Raw genomic sequence first — 21,440 nt, 5'->3', positions numbered from 1 at the left:
GAGGGCTGGGGGCGAGGGGAGGGGGATTTTCATTTTGCTTGCTGCTTCTTTTTATTTTGCCAATTTTCTACGACGCTCAGGGGTTATTCTACAATCGGAAGATGAACGTTGGGAAGGGGAGGGGTCTGGGTGGGGGTCCCAGGGTGGGCCGGGGCCGGGGCCAGGGTGGGCAGGGGCCGGGGCAGAGGCTAGGGTGGGCCGGGGCCGGGGCCAGGGCAGAGGCTAGGGTGGGGTTGCCCGTGGACCTCGGGACGGGGGTCGGGGCAGGAATGGCAGCGTCTCTTCATTCTCCGAAACCCTTCTCTGCTCTCCTGCATGCTTGCGGGTCTCTCCCAGCAGCGGGCTTTCCCACACTCACAGAGCACTCAGCCCCATGGAGGGTCTCTGGAGGAGGGGCTGGAGTACACTGGCTCCCCCAGGTTTTTCTCCTGCTGGGATTTCGTATGAGAAACGGGTTTGGTTGTTCCCGACAAGTTGGAAAACTGCCATCTTTCCTGTACTCAGCCCCAGCCAAGAGCCAGGTACCCAGGACCCCTAGGAGACCCCAGGGGGCCGGGGAGACCCAACCTGGAGAAGGCATGTTTACCAAGCAGGAAAAGGTCTGTAACCCTAATAGCAAACACCCCAACACACTGAAGCAAGCAACGGGCGTAGCAGAGTAGTCCCAAAGGCAGGCAGCTGGCCAATGCGCCGGGTTTAAAGCTCCAGCCTCCTGAATAACTGGAACCCAAACTTCAGGCCACAGCGGAGGGCGCCCACCGGTCACTTGGCAGGATCACCAGGCATTGGGCACCTCCTCTGGAGGAAGCTTCTGAAAGGGACCTGTGTTAACACTTTTGGGTCTGGATTCCTTTGATTCAATCACCTTCTTCCTAGGGATTTATTCTAAGGGAACTATTTGAGATGAAAGGAGAACGCAGCCAGGCCAGCAAGAGCTCAGGGCGGTCACACACTGGGCGCCCGCTTCTCCCGAAGCTGCCACCACTGTGTGAGGCACGACGGCCTTACCACCTTCTACAGAAAGACACTCTTGGGGTGGGGCTAGGGCCGGAAGACAACGCCCTCCTCAACATGCTGCCTGTTGCCAATTCTGGAGCGGGATTTCTCACGCTCAGCTTCCTCCTACCAGGAGCAGGCACACCTCTGAGGGCCAGATGCCCAGGGAGATGCCCGCCACTCAGAAATTCCAGAAAGGGGTAGGCGGTGCAAAGCATAGAAAACGGTGCCACAGAGACAGCAAGGAGCAGAGAGAGTGAGGGTGTGTGTATGTGTGTGTGCTTGTGTGAGTGCATGTGTGCAAGTGAGTGTTGAGTGCACATGTGTGTATGCATGTGTGTGCCGGGGACACACACTGGCTGAGTATCAGGGAGGCCATGTGCTCAGCTGAACGGTGCCCCCGAAGTCATGTCCACTGGGAACCTGTGACTGACCTTTTGGATGGAATGATGTCAAGGCGAGGGCACAGGGGTTAAGGCCCTGACTCCTCACAGGAAGTGGGTAACGCAGACCCACCCAGAGGACGTGATGGGCAGAGGCAGGTCAGAGTCACACGACCACGACCTGGGAACACCAGGCCCCAGGACGGGGACAGGCAGGAAGGAGCCCCAGAGTCCACGGGGCAGCACGGCCCTGCCCACACCTCCACGTCCAAGTCCCAGCCTCCAGAAGGAGAGGGAAGAGATGCCCGTTGCTGGAAGCCCTGGCATATGGTGCCATGCTGTGGGGGCTGCAGGGAATATGCCAGAGGGACACAGAGCACATGGAGGACACAGGGTGCCTGGAGGACATGGACGGCACAGAGGGCACGGAAGGGGTACAGAGGACACACAGGGGACATGGAGAGCACCGAGGGCATGGATGCGTCACGGGGGCAGGGGTGCATGGAGGTGGATGGCGCATGCTGCACCCTCACAGGCTGCTCGGGCTGGGGTTGTGGCCAGAGAGACCTGCAGAGGCTCCTGGGGAAGGTTCCCCTGGAACTTGGCGGGGCATCACCAGCCCCCATGACTCCATCTCCATCAGTTTATCCAGAAGCCTTTGGGAAGGGCAGTGCTTGGCATGAGCCTGAGGTCCAGAGGCCACGTTAGCACCTGGGCTCCCCACTGTGATTTGTCCCATCCCTTTGGTGGGCCTGAGGAGGGGTAACATTCCCATCTGCAGCTGAGCTGTCCTGGGCTGGGGGAGGCACTGGGGGGCTTGGACTGCCAAGAGGTGGTGCATTTGGGTTCCAGCGCGGACCCAGGATCAGCATCCACGAGAGCCTGTTTTCCCACGCTAGGATTTTCCCACGCGCTGTGGCCATAGCACCACCAGCGGCCCTCGGCAGGTGAAGATGGGTGTTGCATGCTCTGTCACTTAAAGCATCGATTTGACTTTTATTCTGATTTACACTCAAAGAAAGAGCAGATTAATTTTCTTTGTCTTTCTCTATTCTCTTGGTTCTTTTTGGTCTTTAAAGTGACAAAAGGGGGACACAGGAGTGCACGTGGTCACACCAGCGTGGCACCTCTCCTCCCACATCTCTGGACCCCAGGAGGGTGACCTTAGTAGCTCTGCAGGGGATGAAGTCGCCGTGCAGGCTGCATGTGGTCACCACGGGGACCCATGTTCTGAGGAGAGGGAGCAGGGGTCACAGGCTGGTGAAGCTGGGAAGGGTGAACCCTGAACGTGCAATGTGGTTTTCCTGAAACCTGCGGGGCAGCCCAAGCAGAGCTAGGGGTCCCGACCCACTCCCACAAGGAACCCCTCCTTGGCCCATGCACAGAGCAGCGAGCTGCAGCGAGCTGCTGCCGGCATCACAGTCAGGAAAAATGCTTCCAGCCGAGATGACCAGCAGTCCATCAGACACAGCTGCTCCTCCCCAGGTCTTGCTGAGGCCACGGGCTGGGCCGGGGTTGCTGGTCCCTGGACAGGTCAGGGGCGCGGCTGGACACTGCCATGGGGTGACAAAGAGCATGGAACCCTCATCTCCGGGGACCTTGGAGAAAGCAGAGACAGGTGGACGTTACTGTGGTCGCTTCTGGGAGACAAGCAGTGCCTGGCCCTCCCTCGGAGGCTGGGCTTGTGGTACCCAAACCTTCCTCTGGCCGTTGTCCCCCTCGGCAGCGTAAGTCCTGTTGCCCATGGTGCCCCCAGACTCCCCATGTTCGGAGCGCTCCCGGAGCCCTCTGCACCCCCCCAAGACCCCCACTGTGAGAGGCGGCCCGTGGGCCCCTGGGGCTTGGCAGCAGGCAGGGTCGGTACCCAGGGCTGTCCTGCAGCTCTGAGTCCCTCCAGCCTCTTGTGGCTGGGGCTGGTGGAGTCGAGGGCTGTGAGTTCAGGGGACCCTGACATGGGAGTGTGGGGTCACCTCCCGGGGCACACCCCACAGTCCTGCGTCTGGTTCAGAGCCCGGGACCCCTGCCCACCCACGCATGCCCCCAGCATGAGGGTGCCTCCCAGGGGTGGGCGAGAATGACCCTGGAGGAGCCGATCCTGCTCCAGGCACCAACTAGGATGTGTCCCGAGCCCACCCGACCCCAACCACACAGGCTCCGGATGCCGCCCCTGCGGCCCCTTAGCCCACGTCCCCAGGCTACGCTTTCCCTTATAGAAAGCAGCTGCCCGGAATCCAATGGTGTGGGGGGGTAAACGCGGCATTTCCTCCCCAGCCGGAAATCACCGGGCTGGGGGCAGGTGACAGCTGGAGGGTGGCAGTGCTGCTAATAAGGCTGTGTGCACAGGATGCTCCCTGAGGAGGAGCATGGCACCAAAACGAGGGTGGGACCAAGGCGGGAGTGGTGAGTGCAGGAAGCAGGGGAGGGGGCATTTCCAGGGTGAGGGCAGGGTGAGGTCCAGGCCCCAGCTGGCGGCCAGGCCGGGAGAGGGTGCCAGGAAGGCGTCACCGGGGAGAAGGTGCAGGGGGGTGGGAGGGACGAGAGGCCAGGTTCCAGGCTGCTCCCCCCACCACGGTACAGGCTGCCCCTGGTCTGGGACTCTTCGCAACCAGAAGCAGCAGAAGGGACCCCGTGCAGGTCCCGGCCCAGTGCTGTGACAGCCGGAAGCCCCCAAGTTTCCCTTCTTGGAAGTCTGGAGAGCCACGGAAGAAATTCAAGTACGCGGAGACCACCAAGCCGGAGGAGGCACAAGCAGCTATCTGGAGAGGGAGCGGGGTGGGACATGGGAGAGTGCGGGGAGAAGGGGGAGGGGGAGGGACGGGAAGGGGGAGAGGAGGCCTGGGCCGCCAGCACCCCGCCTTCCCCACCGAGGTGCCGAGGGGAGGGTGACTGAGCTGCTTGCCCGGAGGCAACCGAGTTGACAGCGTGGGCAGCGGGGAGGCGGGTGGGTGTAGGGTCCACTCAAGACGCAAGAAACATGCGGCGGGCGCTGCGCTAAGGTGTGTGCCAGGGCAGGAGCCAGGCGGAAGGACATGGACGGGTTCCTGGGGGCCTGAAGGCAGCGAGGGAGGTTTGGGTCCCGCAGAGGCCAGGGTGGCCGAAGGTGGCCGACGGTGGCCGAGGGTGGCTGTGGGTGGCCATGGGGGTGCGAAGACAAAGCCAGCAACAAGTGAGCAAACAGCAACTCTGCGGAAAAGAAGGAGCGGAGCAAAATACAGCATATTCACGGGCGTCTAGGCTGTAGACATGAAAGTAAACACCCCGTCTTCATTTAACCAAAAGTCAGGGCCGGGTGTGCAGTGGGGGAGGAGGGGAAACCTTCATCTTCCATTGAAAACGGTTCCTGGATAACAACTGAAAACCTAAAGAGCACAGGCCCGGCGTCTCCTTTAGGAAGGAGGAGTTGGATTCTTTTCATGGCACCAGAGAGCTTTTAAAACTGAACATTAGTAACATTGATGCAAGTAAAAATTAAATGAAAAGACATTTCCTTAATTTCGCAGGAGTATCCTAAGAACTGCAACTTTTTTCCATGTATTGACGCCCGGGCATGGACCCCTGTGCTGCCCCCGCACCAACCCCGGCTGGCCCAGGCAGGGGGGGCCCCCAGACAATGGGGCCACCAGCACTCTCCCACCCCGGGAGGCAGGTGGGCACCCGCAGCCCGTGGAATCCTCAGCAGCAGGTGCTCGAGCAAGTCTGGCCCAGGGATGGGGGGCACACGTGAGCCCGGGGGGAACACCCGACAGCAGACTGGGGGCAGGGTGGGTGAGGTCCCTCCTGCTGTGTCACCAAGGGTGGGGCTGGCAGACAGCTGCTTGGCCTAGTCTGGGCCTGTCCAGGGCTCTGGGAACAGCCAACCTTGTGGCCGCAGCGGGGACTGGTCTGGGGGTGCCGAGCCCACCTGCTCCCTTGGCCTTGGAGAGAAAGGTGGGTGCTCTGGAGGCGGGGGCAGGCGTGGCAGGGAAGGGCTGCTGCCTGCAGGGCCGCCCACCCACAGGGCTCAGGGCACGAGACCCGGCAGGTGCCCAGGCCAAGGCCGCCCACCCGGCTGCTCTGGGCACCGTATGGGCACACACCTGGCTCCGAGAAGCCAAGCGTCCACTCGCCAGAGGCCTGGTTGCCAGGACACACTCCACCCTTTGCAAAGAGAAAAAAACACATAAAACAAAAGCCAAGATCTTGGGCCACCTCCTGTGCATGCAGCTTCTCAGGGCCCACAAAGTTCCAGCCGCAGGGACAGGCACCTCTGGACACTGCATGCTGTCACCCCCGGAGCTGCCCCCAGGGACAGGGCCATCTGGCCCGGCCCCTGGCCCCCCCATCATATCCCAGGAGTGGTGGCAGCCTGGAGGGGAGGTGGGGAGCAGAAGGGAGCAGCATGCCCCCTGATGTGGTGAGGGGGAGGCAGGCTGGGGAGCTGGAGAGCTGCGGACAGAGTCAGCCTGACACTGAGGCGGGGCGGGGGCATGGCTTGGGGAGAGCTCAGCGCAGAGGGAACTGGCTGGAGCCCACCTTGCTCGGCCCGCTGCCTGCACGGCCTCTCCCCAGGGGCCAGGGCTTGGCCGCTGTGTCCAGCCAGAAGCCTGGCAGGAGCGTGGAGCCCTCAAGACCCAAAGCTGCAGCACTGAGGTAGCCGGACCCTACCCTGCAGGGAACAGGTGGCCAGTGGCCCCTCCCGCCCAGGCCAGGCCTGCCCACCGGTGCTGGGCCTGACACGTCCCCTGCACAGGAAGGCACTGCGGTCCCCTGAACAGGTGAGAAGGTCGGGTCTGGCACAAACACTGTCCCCCACGTGTCCTGCCCTGGTCCGGGCAGCACCCCTCTTCCCAGGTCCACTCAGGACCTGCCTGAACACTGCAGCTGTGGGGCCCTGGGCCCCTGAACCCCGGGAACGCGGCGCATTGTCCTCGATTCTGTGTGGTGCTGCCCACTCGCTGACACTTGTCTGTGGCCCCCAGGCCTCTGCACTCACCATGGCGGACAGACATCCAACCAGATGTCCTTTCTGTGCCATGCCTTCGGCAGTGTCCCTGCGTCCCGGGGGCCTGGGCTGCGGCCCCGGAAGACAGGGCTGTCCCAGGCGCCCAGCGCTGCCTGCAAAGGGCAGTGAAGGGCCTCAGGTCAAAGCACAGTGCACCTGGCTGCGTGACTGCATGGTGGCATGTGGCCGGAGGCCCGCAGGAACCTTCCTGCACCCGGGACGGCGGGCCCGCGTTTGCCACTCAGCATTGGCAGCCCAACCGGGACAGGGCAGCCGGGAATGGCAAGGGGTGTCCGCATTAGGCTGACACGCTCGGCGCCAACGCCACGCAGGACGGATGCTAACACCGCAGGGCATGGCCTGACTGGGAGACTGCAGAGAGCGGGAAGTCGCCCGCCTTGCCTCCCTTCTGGGGTCCCCATGGGGTGCCCTGGGGACAGGAGCCGCCAGCCTGGGTGCCTCTGCTCACTCCAGCCTCCCCCTGCTGGCCAGCCCTGCCGTGGACCCTGGGGAGCGCTCCAGCTTCTCTCCGAGCCCGGCACTCAGGCCCTCGCCTCCCAGGGCTGGGCAGGAGGGACTGGGGCTTGTCCAGGAGACACAGGCTGACAGACGGGCTTCCCTAGAATGTTCTGGAGGCAGCAGGTGGGGAGGGCCGGGCCCTCCAGCAGGGCAATGGGCTTGACCTCCCAGGAACCCACGGGGCCCTCGTCCCATGGGGCGGGGACAGGAGGAAGCTGGGGGTGGGGTGGGGGGCAGCGAGCTGCCCAGGCACCTCCAGCTGCGACAGCGAGCAGGGGTGCGTCACCGCCCCCTTTCATAGATGGAGAAGTTGAGGCCCAGAGGGTCAAGACCTGAAAGGTCAGGCAGACCCGGGCTGAGCCGGGGCCCAGGGGCCGTGTGACAGTCCACAACGGGGTCAGTGCAGCGAGATTCACCGGCCGCAGGGCTGAGACGACGAGGTCGGCAGCGCCGGGCTCCCGGGAAGTTCTAGGGGAGGGTCCCTCCATGTCTCTTCCTGTTCCCAGGCTCCCCAGCAGTCCCTGGTGCCCCCGCCTTGGGGTTGTGCCCTCCCACCTCTGCCTCCGTCTGCACATTTGCAGTGTGTGCATTCAGATTTCCCGTAGGACTGCAGCCTTGGGCTTTGCATCCAGCCTATGCAGCTGAACCTCTCTTCCTGGCGACATCTCCAAGACCCCGTTTTCTGACAGGCCACGTTCACAGGAGGTATGGACCAGGAAACAAAAAGGCCACTGGGGGCCAGCCCAAAGCACCTGCCCGCTGACCTGGATCGCAGCTGCTCTGGGACTCAGGCACCCATGGTACCAAAGTCTGTGCAAATTCTATATGTGACACTGTGTGTGAATGTGTGTGCACTGGGTGAGTGGGCACACGTGTGCTGTGAGTGCAAGTATGTGCACACATGCACCCGCATGCCTGTTGGTGGACATGCACATGGGTATGTTTAAATTAGATGGTGCAAATGTGTGCACATGTGCACATGTACGGATGTTTTACACACACATGTGCATGGGTGTGATGTATGTGCACACATGCAGGTCTGCATATGTGCGTGCAGGTTCACACGGATGCATGTGTGTGCATGGGCAAACTGCATGTGTGGAAGTTTGTGCATGCTGGTGCATCTGCGTGGACCCAGGTCACCAGGCTGACCGTGGCCAGCCTGGACACCCTGCAAGGGCTCAACCCCAGCCGCCTCCAGCCCATTCCCACCCAACTCAGGCCGAATAAGAAGGCTGTGGCTGCTACTGGTAGCCATTTAGAGAAAGACTCATTTTCCTGGGGGATCCGATGGGGGAGGCCGAGGGGGACATGGTGGGGGGGTAGGGATTGAGGGACACAGCAGGGGGGCCAGGGGATTGGGGACACAGTAGGGGGTCCTGTGGGAGTGGGGGAAGCAGCAGGGCATATAGGGAATAGGGGACATGGCAGGGGGGTCCCACAGGGGGCAGTGGGAGGCCAGGGAGGGGGACGAGGTGGTGGACCCTGGGCAAGGGATATGCAGAAACCAGCAGGTCCATGAGGACAGGTGTCTGCTGATGGGCACGGGGGTTCTATAGGAGCCACTCCATTATTGTGCTAATGTGTGAAATTTTCCAAGAAAAAGTAAAACCAAAACCAAAGACACTCCAACACGCTTCCAGTGAACTTTGGAAAAAAGTCCAAGTTCCTCACCAGGATGCGCGCGCCTAATGGTCTGGACCCTCCAGAGGCCAGTGCTTCCCCCTCCCCCTCTCCTCCGCCCGACCCCCATTTGCTTCCCCCATCTGAGCCCCTTGTGGAGCCCTGCAGTGTCTTGGCCCAGGTCTGCCCCTGGGACTTCAGGAGGGCCAAGACCCTGTCCTGGTCCCACTGCGGGCTGGGGCAGGTGCCCCCACAGCCGACACGGCAGACACCCGAGCCCTGTGCTGGAAGAGGTCTGCTTTTACGGCTTTTATGCCAGTTTCCCCAGAGCCAGGAACCCATGGCTTTTAGATGTCAAACCACCACAAATGCAGCAATGAACAAGACAAAGGGAAACACCAAAAAGCTGGAAAAAAAAAAAAGAAAAAGCACCGAAGAGGCCTAGGAACTCGGCAGCCAGGCGCCCAGAGCAGAGGGGCCGCCTGTGCGTGGAAAGTGCGGCCCGAAGCTCACCTCCGCCCGTTTCCAGCACCAGTTCCTGGGCGCTGGGCCGGGGGCCGGGGGCCAGGGGTGGCCGCACAGGAAGGCTCCGCGCTGCCCTCGCCCACTGCCCCTGCCCTCCACCCCGCCTGCCCGCGGACACTGTGCTCCAGCAGGGCCCCGAGACCCCACAGGGTCAGGCCCGGCAGTTTAGAGCCGGCGGTGGGTGTGGGGGACAGAGGGCAGGGGCTGCCCAAGCGCTCCTCCGGCTCCTCCCGGCACTGGCCACAGGCGGGCAGCACGTGGCCTTGACGGCACGGGCATCCAGGAGCTCCCTCCTGTCAGGCTCGGAGCAGCACCCCAAATCGCAGGCCCCCCTCGACACCCCCAGAAGAGCAGCTGAGCTTGCCTCGCGTGTGGCCACTGTGCAGTGCCCGGCTCCCCAAGGATGGCCTTCCGGTGGTGACCGCGGCCGGGGGCGGGAGGACAGGCAGGCCGTGGGGCCAGGAGGGCCGGGGCTAGCCTGCAGCAGGCTCGGAATTACAGGCCTCAGTTCCTTCCGGAACAAAATAATTACAGCCTTCACGCTGGGCTCGCATTCCCCGACAGCTATTTGGGGAGTCGCTGAGAAACCCTGCTTGGACGCAGAAGTACGTTTTTATTTCAAGTGGCAAGAAAGAGAAATGCCAGTTCAGGGCTTGCTGTTGGAGACGCTTCTACACGGGAAGCATAAATGAGAAAAGGCACCACGGGGGCAGGACTGGGCTGAACCCCCCCAGGGCCAGCAGGCCCAGTCGCTCTTGACCATCCCCCACCTGCCAAGCCCCCCGGGGGTTTCCAGGGCGGGTTGTCCTGAGTTGTCATTTTGATTTCCCAGGAAACAAAGGCTGAAGGTTGGAAGTAGCCTGGGCGTGGCCACGGATTCTTTCGGAACATCGGGTCTGTCATCACTGCATGGCCCAGCAGACCAGGCCGCCTGTCATACTTGCTCCTGCGCCCTCTGTCTGGCAGCTGGGGATCTGTCCACACAGACAGGACCACCCTCTCCTCTGCGCACAGCCTGCAGTGGAATCCCCAGGAGGGGCCCAGCAAGCCTGCTCCTGCCCGCCCTTCCCCTGGCCAGCCCTCGGCTCGCGGTCCATTGAAAGCTGCGGCTCCAACCCCAGTGCAGGCCTCGGCCCGGCCCGGAAGCAGTGGGGGCCTCTTCAGGGGACGAGACGCCCAGCACACTGCCCTCGAAGGGGCGACACCCTCAGACCCCATGTCCAAGACCGGCCCCGGACCCTAGGAGGGACCATCCTCCTGCCCGGCCACATTTCAGCCTCCCAGCCATCCCTGCTGGAAGTCCCCTGACCCCGCTCCGCCAGCCTTCGGGCCCTCTCACACTGGCACCCCACTCCCATCCCTGGAACTTCCTGAGCACTTTACCTCAGGCCCCACTCACCGCGAGGCCCACTGGTGGAGGCCCCTCCCCGGCTGGCTGCTCAGACCCCTCCCCAATCCAAGCAGTCCTCATAAGGCGGACGACCCACCACCAACAGCATCGCTGACACTCCAAGGGGCCCTCTGTCAACAGGGGTTCCACCAGCACCAGCCCCGTGCCCACCCAGTGCCAAGCAGACTCGGGGCCTGGCTGCAGAGCCCGCTCAGGCTTTAATCCAGAACTAAAGTACTCAGGCCACGACAGGAGGGGCTTTGGCACTGAAGGGAGCCACCATGCCAAGCTTCCCTGGGTTTCGGGGCACCTCTGCAGCCTCGCTGTGGGGGACAGCACGGTGTGTCCTGACCCAGCCAGAAAGCAGCCTGTGTGGGAGGCAAACCTGTTGGATGACATTTTTCCTGCTACTTCCTGGTAAACAAAGCTCTGGGCCCCTGGCCAGCCCTAGCCAAGGCTTCCCCTGAGCCCACCTGGAGCTGTGGGGTCTCGTGTGCCCCCCAGATAGATGGACCACGCACATAGGAAAGGGGTGCTGGTGCCACATCCATCAGGCCACCCCAGACCAGGCCAAGGGAAAAGGTCAGCCAGGAGCAGAGGCACTGGGCCAGGCCGCTAAGGGGAAGAGGGTCAAGCAGGGGGGAAGGCAGGGGGCAGTGCCCGCCAGCAGGTGTGGCTGCAGCCTGGGGGGGGGGGTCAGTTCAGCCAGGCTGCAGCCAGAGATACTCGGGGAGCCAGCAGGAGGGCAGTGGCTCCTGTCTCAAGCCCCTCACCTGCTGGCCACTCATGTGGGCCTCGGGTCAAGGCTTTCCCTCCAGCAGCTGCCGAGAGCCTGAGGGAGGGCGAGGAGCCGGCTGTGCACACATGGCCTGTGCACACATGTGTACCCCAAACACACTACACCTTCCATTCCCAGCCCCTCCACCCCACCCCCAGGCCCCTCAGACCCCCATCCTCTGCTGTCCGGTGCCTGCCCTGCCCAGCACAAAGGTCCCCACTGGGCAGCGGAGAAAGGAGGTCTGAGCCTGCACTCAGGTGACTCACAGGGTGCACTGGCGGCAGGGAGGAGGGCAGCAGGGGGCATGGCCTGGCTGGGGCTCAATGAGGACCCCAGGCCCCAGCACTGGTCCTCACCACTGCCCCATTCCCACAGCCCCCACTACACGGGGCACCCCAGAGCCCTAGATCAACATGAGTGGACGCTGCATGGCCTCAGGTGAGGAGGGACTGCAGCTGCCCCCTGAGAAGTCTCGGGACCACACAGGTGGGAGAACAAGTAGCCGGGAAGACAAGGTCACTGAAGGTCACCAAGAAGAAAGCAGGGGCCCAGTTGGGCAGTGGGCGGTGCACTCCTGCCCTGCGTGTCTGGCCCCCCCACCTCCACCCCTGAATTTCTACTTTGGCCAGGCTGGGGCACTGGCCACAGGCCAGGAGACGCAGCAGGAGGCAGAGGTGCCCAGGCAGCCCTGGGAGGGGACCCCAACACACCTACTAGCCTGTGCCCTCCTGCCTCCAGGTACGGAGGGAATGGCACTGCAGCCCCAGCTCCCCTGTCCGGAGAGGAGGCGTCTACTACCTGCCCACAAGCCACAGCGCCCGGGAGACACTCAAGGATACACACATGGCGATCCCTGCCCTGACCCCTGGGAGAGGCCATTTAGAACATCTGGCCAGAGGCTCAACAGAGATGTCCTTGGGTGAGGGTCCGAGCGTGAGACACTGCCCCAGGTACAGGCTCCAGGGCCATTGCCCAGAGCTGGCGCCTGGCTAGCACAGGTGACCGGAAGCACCATACCAGCTGATGATGGCAGGCCTGTGCCGGCTCCAGGGGCCATGGGCAGCCTGTGGGACCCTCACTCAAGGGGGTCAGAAGCCATGTTGGGCCTCCTTCCTGCCAGGTCAAGCCCCCTGGGAGGGCAGCTCTGGGGATGGCAGGTCAAGCAGCCCCAGCTCCCACAGGCGGGACCCCCACATCCCCAAATGGCCTCCTGCACTCACCCCTTGCCCAGAGGCTGGTAAAGTGTAAAGAAATCTTCACACTTCCTTTGGCCACGAAATACACTAGCTTTTTGGTTTGAACAAGCTGAGCTGCTGCCTGGCCTACTCTGAAGCCACCTCTTTTCCACACCACAGAGCCCTGGTGACGCTGAACTAGGGAAACAGATGGTTTTCCAGAGGGACCCTTGAAGCAGCAAGCCCGGAGCTGGAGGGCGAGTGAGGGGGTCAGCGGCATCCCTGCCCCAGTCCCCAGCGGGCTCCCTACTGGGCCTTGGGCCAGACGGTCCAGCAGAGTTCAGTGCAGACACGGGCTCGGGGGTGGGTTGGGGACGGGTTGAGGACGGCAGCTGTGCACCCGGCACACACTCACCTTATCGGGAGCCAAAGCTACGTTTCAAGTTGGGTTAAGAGCTCCCCTATTTCTGGGGCTACATGTCGCGCGGCATGTGCAGCCTCGGTAATAGCTTTCCGATACATCCCCTTCTTCTTACGGTTAAATCTCAGTTTGAAAAATTCAGAGAAGGGGGACAGTTTTGAAATGGACAGGAATGACGTAGTCGGAGAACCAAACCAGGAGACTTTCGCTTCTTGCCAGGAAGGCTCCCCGTGCTCCTTCTGGCCAAGACTGATGTCCAGCACACGTGCGGGCCACCAAGGAAAGCCAGGAATCTTACCCCACACTATGTCCCCCACAGCCACGGCCTTGCCATCTTCAGGGGTGCGCGGGGGCACGCTCTGTGACTGCAGCCGGACCGTCAGGGGTGGGACGGTTGGGCATGTGTGTTCGGTTGAGGACGGGGGAGGCACAGACCTCTCGTGGCCGGAGGGCAGGTCACGCATGTCAGGCGAGGCCACCTCTGAACCGGACGACTTGGCTTCCTCCAGGCTGTCGCTGCTACACCCCAACTCGCTGGCCGAGTCTGCCTTCCTCTGCGGGTAGCTAACGAGAAAAGCCAGGCCTTCCCGGCCGCGCCGCGCCCGCGGAAGCCGCTGGAAGTCGTCATCCTCGCCGGAGCTGCCCGAGGACAGGTCGGTGGCCGTGTGGCGGGCTCCGTTCAGCTCCTGCACCAGCTCCGCGGTGTAGACCGGCTGGCGCTCGCCGGCGCCGGGGCGGTGCGGCTTCAGGCGGATCTTGGGGGGCGGAGCGCCGGGCCCGGGGGGCGGCGGCCGCGTCAGCTTCAGCTTGGGGATGGCGTCGCGGTCGCCGGCGGGCAGTGGCCGGAAGGGCTCCAGGGAGCCGTGCACGCGCGAGGGGATCTCCATGACCTCGCCCTCGCCCTGCGGCGTGCTGTAGGAAATCTTGATGACCGGGGACCGGGGCACCGGGGACCCCCGCGGCCGCTCCTGCCCCCGCCTGGGCCGCTTGCTGCTCCGGAAGGCGGCGGAGGCGGGTGCGTCGCCTTCGGCGCCGTCGTGCGGCCGGGGCCGGCGGTCGGGGCCGCTGCCGAGCCTGCGGCGGGCCCTGGGGGCAGCGGGGGGCCCGGGGCCCGCCTCCTCGGGGCTCGGGGCGCTCTTGCAGCGCGCGCACAGTACCTGGCGCGGCCGCAGGCGGATGGTGCTGGGCGTCAGGCGGCCCGGGTCGCGGCTGCGGGACAGGCGCCGGCGCGTCGGCTTGATGGCCCGGGGCGGAGGCTGCGGCACCCACTGGTTGTAGGTGCTCCTAAGCCACAGCGGGTGGGGGAAGGGGGCCCCCTCGAAGTAAGGCGGGTTGGGGGGCAGGCTCCCAGCAGGCAGCGGCGACAGGAGCGGCAGGGGCGGCTCGGGGCCCCCGTGTGCGTCGGGGGAAAGTGGGGCTTCCGCCGGCAACTGCGCAGCCTCTCCATCCTCCTCGGGAACAGGGCCGGGGCGGCTGCTGGCAGGGGGAGCCTGGGCCTTGGGCGGTCGCGCTGGGGGGGGCAGGCCGAAAAGGCCAGACCTGGCAACAGGGAAACAGAAAAGGACAGTTAGGACAGACCGATGGCCACAGGCGCCCATGGCCCACAGGCTGCCTGGCTCGGGGGCCCAGAGGGTCCAGGTATTTCAGAACTTTGGAGCAGAGGCGAACACCCACGTCTTCCCACAAACAGGTAACCTGTCACACGGGCAGCCAGGGTACATGTGCCCCGTCCCTTGTCTGGTGGCTTCCTGCGTCCTGGGTGGTGGTGGCAGCTCCCAGCAAGACACATCCAGGAGGATCGGCCCAGGACAGCCCAGCCACTCCTGCCTCCCAGGTACCCCCCCCCTCCCGAGGAGGAATGTGTTCCTAGAGGGGCTCAGGACTCGGAGAAGACCCCACAGTGTGGTGTCAGGCAGGTCCCCCAACCCTGATGTGGCCTACGGGAGGGTCCTCAGGGCCCCAGACAGCACAGGGCGGGCCTGGGAGGGTCCCCCCTACAGGCCTGGAAGGGCCTCCCCTCTGCATGGCCCCCCTGGCCCTTGAGGGCAGAAGCTAAGACCCCAGAAGCTCCACTAGCCGTAGCCTGCAGCCCCAGGCACTGACGGGGGTGGAGCCAGGCCCCCCCCCCCTCCAGCAGGGGCTGCACCCATGAGGCCAGAGCCCCACGGGGAAGGGCTTCCACAGCTCAGCCCAGACAGCTTGGCCACCAGACAGCTTCCCTCCTGGGACCTCCCGCAAGCTCCCACCCCCTCCCAGGCTTCTCCAGTCTTCCTGGGGCTTCCCAAGTCCCTCTGAGTCACCCAACCTCCTCCAGACACCCTGACTCCCTCAGCCCCGCCTCAGGGGCTCACGCAGCTCCCCAAGTTTCCCCGGGGCCCCCTGGGCTTCTCCAGCTACCCAAACTCCCCAAGCTCCCTAGACCCCCTTCCAGAGTCCCCCAGCTCCCCAGTCCCTGGGTTTCCCCAGATCCCCCGAAATCCCCAGACTCCACAGCCCCCCTTCTGGGGTTTCCCCAGCCTTCCGTCTCCCGTCTGGGGCTCCATCAGGCCCTCCGCCTCCAGGCTTCCCTGGTTCCCTGGGGATCCCTGAGCCACCAGGCTCCGCCAGCACCCCCCTCCCCAGGGGCACCCACCCCAGCTCAGGCCTTTCCACTCTCCAGAGGCGTTGGGGCTCTCAGGGGGCCTGGGGTTTTGGCTCTGTCCCGGGAGCCTCCACTTAAGACCTGAGAGCTGGGAGATTTGGTGAGGGGTGGGGGGTCCCCTGTACCAGGATGGGCTCCAAGTTCTCGTTTCAACAGCAGGCGCCCAGCATGCATCCCTGGGGGGAGGACAGGCTCCCCTCCCACGGGGCAGCCAGGAACATGTGTAGAAAAGTCTCACGTCCCCCACAGGGAAACAAGTGCCCTACTGGCCTCTTCAGCAGCTCACATGTGTAATCATTAACAACTCCCATTTAATTTTTAAGATTGTCTTAGCCAAAAACAGTTATTTCTGAAGCACAAACATAGACATTTTGCCAAGTCAGGAGAAATAAGATTTAAAATTTTGCATCTTCCTTTTCTGATCTAATCAGAGTAGAAAAGAAAAATGAGCTCCTCTGCCCTCTCATTACCAAATGGTTTCCCCGTTTACTCTTCTCCAGGAGAGGCGAGGCGGCCAGAGGGCCGTGGCGTCACTGCCTCAGATGTGTCACCCCAACTCCAGGGCCCCATGAGTCACTCCAGCCCCAAAAGTTCCAATGGGCAGGCTCGGCGGGAGCGGGCCATGGCCGTCCAGGAGTGCCCCTGGCAGGTCCCATCGAAGAGAGGACATGGGGACCCGAGCAGGCAGGGGCAGGGCCGGGAGGATGGCGGGCACCTGGGCCAGGACGCAGGTGGCCCTGGATGCCACCTGCTCCTCCACCACGGGCAGAGGCCCAGAAGTCACACACAACTGTCCACTCCCAAGGGTCTCCCGGAATCTGACACCTTCCTGGGCAGCAGGGTGTGGGTGGGTGGGGCCGCATTCCACCGTCAGCAAAGGCAGGGCAGCCACCGGCCCTCCCCTAACATGGCCGGCTCTGCCCTCTCCCTGGACAAGGAGCCTGGCCCCTCCCCACCCAGGCACTGGGACAGCCGGGAGAGACCCACAGCCACCAGACTTAGCGTGCTCAAACCAGGGCAACCACAGGGGGTTCCTGCCCCGGGCCTGGACCCTGTCCCCCAGCGCCAACCCCATGCTCTGGGCGTCCGGGATTCTGCAGAAAGCCTCAGCTTGTGTCTGAGCCAAATCCACAGCCGCAGGGGCCACCACACAGCTGGGCCGGACGCCGTTCTGGTCAGACCACCCCGCACCCAGCTCCTTGTGGGAGCCCAGGGTGCCAGGTGTGATGAGACAGGGCAGGGCCTGCAACACAGGCTCCGGGACCCTCAGAGAGTGGTCCCTGGCCCCATGGGGCGCCCTCACCCCTGCGGCCTCCTCCGGGCCTGCCCACTGCCCAGGGTGCAGGGGCCCGGGAGCCCTCAGGCCAGGCAGGCTTAAGCCTGTCTGCACAGACACGGCCCCTGGCCAGAGGCCCCACCCCGGCCTGCACAAGAGCCCACGTCGCAGGGCCCACAGACTCGGGCCAGAGCCTGGGACAGTGACCCCTGGCACCGGTAGATAAAACTCGGAAACAGCCTGGCCCGAGGAATAGTGCCCATCGGCCCACGCGGGGGCCGGGAAGCAGGCGGGCCCCCACCCACCGTGCATGCGGCCCACGGGGACATCGGATGGCAGAAAGGACTCTGTTGGCCACACGCTGCCACCCAGCCGGCCGGGCGCCCACTTCCTGCTCCCCTCCCCTCCGTGGCCCTGCCGGCCACACCCTCGCCTCACCAGCCTCGGGGCAGCTCCTCCCAGGCCCACGGGAGACTTGCCCAAAGCAGGCGCCGGGCAGGGGCCCCCTTGGCACGGCGCTCCCGCGGCTCTTTAAAAGCCTGTGGGGTGCGTACTATGCATCAGCAGCCGCAGCAGCATTTCCATTACAGATGGGAAAGGGAGGCAGGTGTTCTCGGGGGTCCTTCAGGATCACACTCAGGAGGCTCGCCCCTCCCTCCTGCACCATGCTGCGTGCCCGCCCCAGAGCCGACTAGCAGTGCCCCCAGGCAGGACCTCCCGCTCAGGAGGCTCCAGGGGGAAGTAGGGCCTGGGTAGGGAAGGGCTGGGGAAGGTCCTGGAGTGGGGACCAGGGATGGAGGGCTCTCCAGAGCAGGAGCCAGAAACTGAGGGGACCGGGAAGCAACCTCCACCCCCACCCCCCACCCGCCAGCATCCTTATGGGGACAGGGCAATAATCTTGGCTTTGAGAAAGGGCTGGGGAAACTGAGGCAGGCCTGAGTTTACCATAAGGCTCTAAAGAGGACCCAGACCCAAAAGCAAAAAATTAGCACTGACCCCAAGGGGAGCGTAAGTGAGAGCCCTAGGGGGACATGCCCACCTCGGCCCAGGGGGAGCAGGTGTAGCTTCAGTGCTCGGGGCCTGTGGCTAAACCAACCCCACATCCCCAGGCCCCCGGGAGCAGCCGAGGCCCGCCTGAGGCCTACTGGAGACTCCGACACTGCAGCCACCAGCCTCTCCACCCGCTGCCCTGTCCCGCCCGCCCTGACGCAGTGTCCTGCCCACCCCGCGGGACAGGCCCATGTCGGCTGCTCTGTCCTCCTCCAGCAGGCTGCTTCTCCCCACCCCCTGCCTCTCCCCACTGACCCCCAGCTTCTCCCCCCACCCCCTGCGGCTTCTCCCTGGAACCCCTTCCTGAAGACTGCAGCACCCTGTATTTGCCGAGCCTGGCAGCCCCAGGATAGGCCTGGTGCAAACACCCCGGGGCTGCATTAGAACATAAGCCACCATGTGCCCCCCACAGACAGAAGGGCAGCGCAGGCTGGAGCCCCAAGGGAGGGGCAGGACCAGCCGGCCAGGCCTGGTTCTTGGAGCCGGGGCCACCCCAGCAGATGGGGAGCAGCCACAGCACTGGGGCACCAGGTGTCCTGGCCTCAGAGGTCACGTCGCCTTGCCCACCTGGTTCCCCACCCCCCACACCCGCTCGACTTGCTCAGATGCCCCCTCCTCACAGAAGGCCGGGTCCCCTCCCGCGGCAGCTGCTGCCCCTGTAGGCGACAGCACCCTGAGTCGGGCAGGGGGCTCGGGGCTGGTGGGACCAGGTCCTCGGGCTCCGTGTGTTGAGAGAGCGACTCAGGAGCAGCCCCGGGGGGAGCAGGGAGAGCCACGGTGGAAAGTCTGTCAGGGGGCCGGCAGGGGCTGGGATTCCGGGTGGGAGAGGCTCCTGCTGGTGCTGCCCCCTGCCCCCAGGGTGGGTGCAGGGCACAGGGGCCACACCCAGGCCTCCTGAGCTGCCGTTGACCAAGCAGCCCGGGAACCTGCATTCTGACAGCACCCTGGGCGACAAGTGGGGACGTGCGAGAAGCCCCAGCCAAGGTCCAGGTCCGGGCCTGGCTGGGCAGCAACCTCCGCACCCCTGGTGGCCAGACCAGCCCTGCTGGGAGCCTCGGCGTCCTCAGCCAGGTCCACTCATGGGTGGACCAGAGGCACCCCCAAATCACTGGGAAGCCAGGCTCGGCCCACACCATGGCCCCAGACAGCCAGAACTGTGGGGCATGGGGAGGGCCTGATCATGGGGACGTGCTGCGGGGCGGCTGCGCTGGGCACGCAGTTCTTGTGGATGCCCACTTCCTGGCACACAGTAGGCGCTCAAAAGACACAGGACCACGTGAGCCAGAGACTCACACAGCAGCCTGGCGGCTCCAATGCAGCTCAGAGGGGGTGCTGAGGCCCCGAGCAAGCACCCCCGACCCCCGCCCAGAGGCAGAGGCAGAGGCCCACCTCCCGTACATGGGGGCGAGACGTCCGTCTCCAAGCAGACTGCCCGGCCCTGTGATTTCTTACCCAGGCACCCATCCCCACGCAGAGCCAAGGGGAGAGATGCCAAGGGAACTGAGAGCCCCATGGGGGGCTGCTCTGGCCCACAGGAGTTAGGGCACCGGGCGCCCCAGCCTGTGTAGCAGCTGCTGCTAGCAGGCGTCTGGCTGCCCAGGGGCCGCATCTGGCAGACCCAGCAGTGTCCATGAGACCCAGGGCGTCCCCCAAGCTCCCAGCTACTCTTCCCTGCTGGCCCCAGAGACAGAGGCAGGCCTGTGGGGACCCGGCACGCCCGCAGCCTCAGGCCGAGGAAACCTCCAGGTCCTGCCTGGCAAACGGGGCCGCACACGTCCTGCTGCCCCGCATGACACCATGGGGCTGGAGAGGGGGTGAGTCCAGGTGAAGAAGCTGAGGGTGGGAGGGAAGCGGGAGCCGCTGCAGCAAGGATGCGGGTCAACGTGAGGAGAGAGGCCCGAGCACAGCTCTGCCTCTACGGTGCCCACCACCACCCTGCTCCCCTGCGGCCCCATGGGCACTCGGGTTACAGCTGCAGGGGGCACAGAAGGGCTGACACCCAAGCTTCCTGCTGTGGCCGGTGCCCATGCTGGGAGCGGGGTCCCAGCTAGGCCCAGACCTGCCTCCTCCTGAAGGGGTGGGTGGGAACCCCTAAATCAGGTCAGGCACACTCCTCAAGGAGGGAAGGCCAGCTGGGGGTGGAGAGAGAGGAGGGAGGGACAGGGAGGGAGGGCCTGCCCCTGCCCTCAGCCACTTCTCCCCCTCCCCTGCAGAGGGAGCCCAGAAAGCACCCCCGCCCCCGGCAGGGGAAGCTGGTAGGGAGGTGGGGGGCAGGCAGGGTGGGGCCAGCCCCAGGAACGGGCAGGAAGTGGCAGCTATTGGCTGGGGGACTACAGCCATCACAGCCCTGGGGCACGGTGCCCCTGGTCACTGCTGCAGCTCCCGGGGATCACTCAGTCCCAAGAACTTCCTGGGGTCCAACCTGGAGCAGGGGCCAGTCCCGTGGGAGGCCGTTAGCTAAGTCACATGACTGCCGCATAAATGGCTTCTGGCAGGTCTAATGAAGACAGAATGCCAGAGGATAGTTGTCAAAGCAGCTGGCTCCTCCCTGTTCCCGCGAAGGGCAGAATTCGGGCTTCGAGGAGGGGAAAAGTTGGGCCCTTGGCAGGGCGGCCATTTACTGCCCGCAGCTCGCAAAGGCGGCCGGGGAGGGCGCGCGACATTAGCGCCTGATTAATGCCTAATCATTTATCCGGCAGCGACAGCTCAGGGCCATGTGACTGTATCCAGGAGACTTATCTCGCCCGCAGTCGCTGCAGCGCGGGGCACAGGTACGGTGCCAGTCTCGCCTCCGCCGGCCGCCAGGAGCCCCGCCGCGCCCCGCCCGCAGCCCCCACTTGTCCGCCTCGCCCCGCCGCCCCGCGCCTACCCCGAAGCCGTTTCTGAAACCTGCGCCGGGTCCACTGCTCGGCCCGTGCGCAATCAGGGGGGTGCGGGTGGCCTCCCGCCGCACCCCCCACTCGCGGGTACCTGGCAAGACAGGCCCGCCGCGCCCCCGCCCTTTCCCCCACCGTGAGGCCGGCGGGATTCAACAGTGCTTCAGAACAAAGAAAAGTGCGTTAATTGCGGAGGACGTGCGGGACTTGGCAGGGCAGACGACGCGCGACGACGCCCGGGACGTGCGGCTCCGCCCCCGCCCCCGGTCCGGACCCGGCACCCCGGCCCCTCTGCCGGGCCCAGAGCGGGCGGGAGCTCGCGGGTCCGGTTCCCTCTCCCCGAAAAGTCGCACCGACTTGGCGACTCACTCCGGCCCCCCTCCCGGGCGGCGCGCCCCGAAACCCGGCGCCGCGGAGGGCGCGGCGGGGTCCCCGGCGGCCGCCAACTTCCCGGGCCTGCGCGGGCGGCGGCGGGCTCACTTCTGCGTGCAGTCCAGCAGGATCCCGGAGAAGCTGCGCTCGCCGCAGCGCAGGGAGACCAGCAGCGCGCCGTTGACCACCCGCTCCACGAGCACCGGCAGCCGGCAGCCGGCCCGCGGCTCCATGCTCCCGGCGCGTCCCCGCCCCGCCGCCGCCGCCGCCGCCCGCCCCGCCGCCGGGTCAGCCCCGCGCGTGACGCGGCGGCGGCCGGGCTGACGTCACAAAGCTCCGCTCCCGGGGCCGTTCAGCTGCCGGGCCGGCCGGGGCGCGGGGCCCGGGGGCGCGGGGGTCATCTGGCCCGAGCCGAGCCCGCGGGACGGACCCCG

General features: G+C 64.9%; 1 protein-coding gene across 1 annotated transcript; it reads right to left on the bottom strand.

Annotated features, from left to right (window-relative positions):
* Window positions 1-1,024: 1,024 nt before the first annotated feature.
* Window positions 1,025-21,255, bottom strand: PWWP2B (PWWP domain containing 2B). The gene is made up of 3 exons (XM_077126432.1): window positions 21,115-21,255; window positions 12,786-14,330; window positions 1,025-2,977 (listed from the first exon to the last, which is right to left on the bottom strand). Exons 1-2 carry the CDS (start codon window positions 21,237-21,239, stop codon window positions 12,803-12,805), a joined length of 1,653 nt encoding a protein of 550 aa, XP_076982547.1. The 5' UTR covers window positions 21,240-21,255; the 3' UTR covers window positions 1,025-2,977; window positions 12,786-12,802.
* Between the last annotated feature and the right edge of the window lie 185 nt (window positions 21,256-21,440).

The sequence above is a fragment of the Tamandua tetradactyla genome, chromosome 13 (assembly GCF_023851605.1).
Source record: "Tamandua tetradactyla isolate mTamTet1 chromosome 13, mTamTet1.pri, whole genome shotgun sequence".
NCBI classification, from domain to species: domain Eukaryota; kingdom Metazoa; phylum Chordata; class Mammalia; order Pilosa; family Myrmecophagidae; genus Tamandua; species Tamandua tetradactyla.
This window is presented reverse-complemented; position numbering and strand designations above follow the sequence as displayed.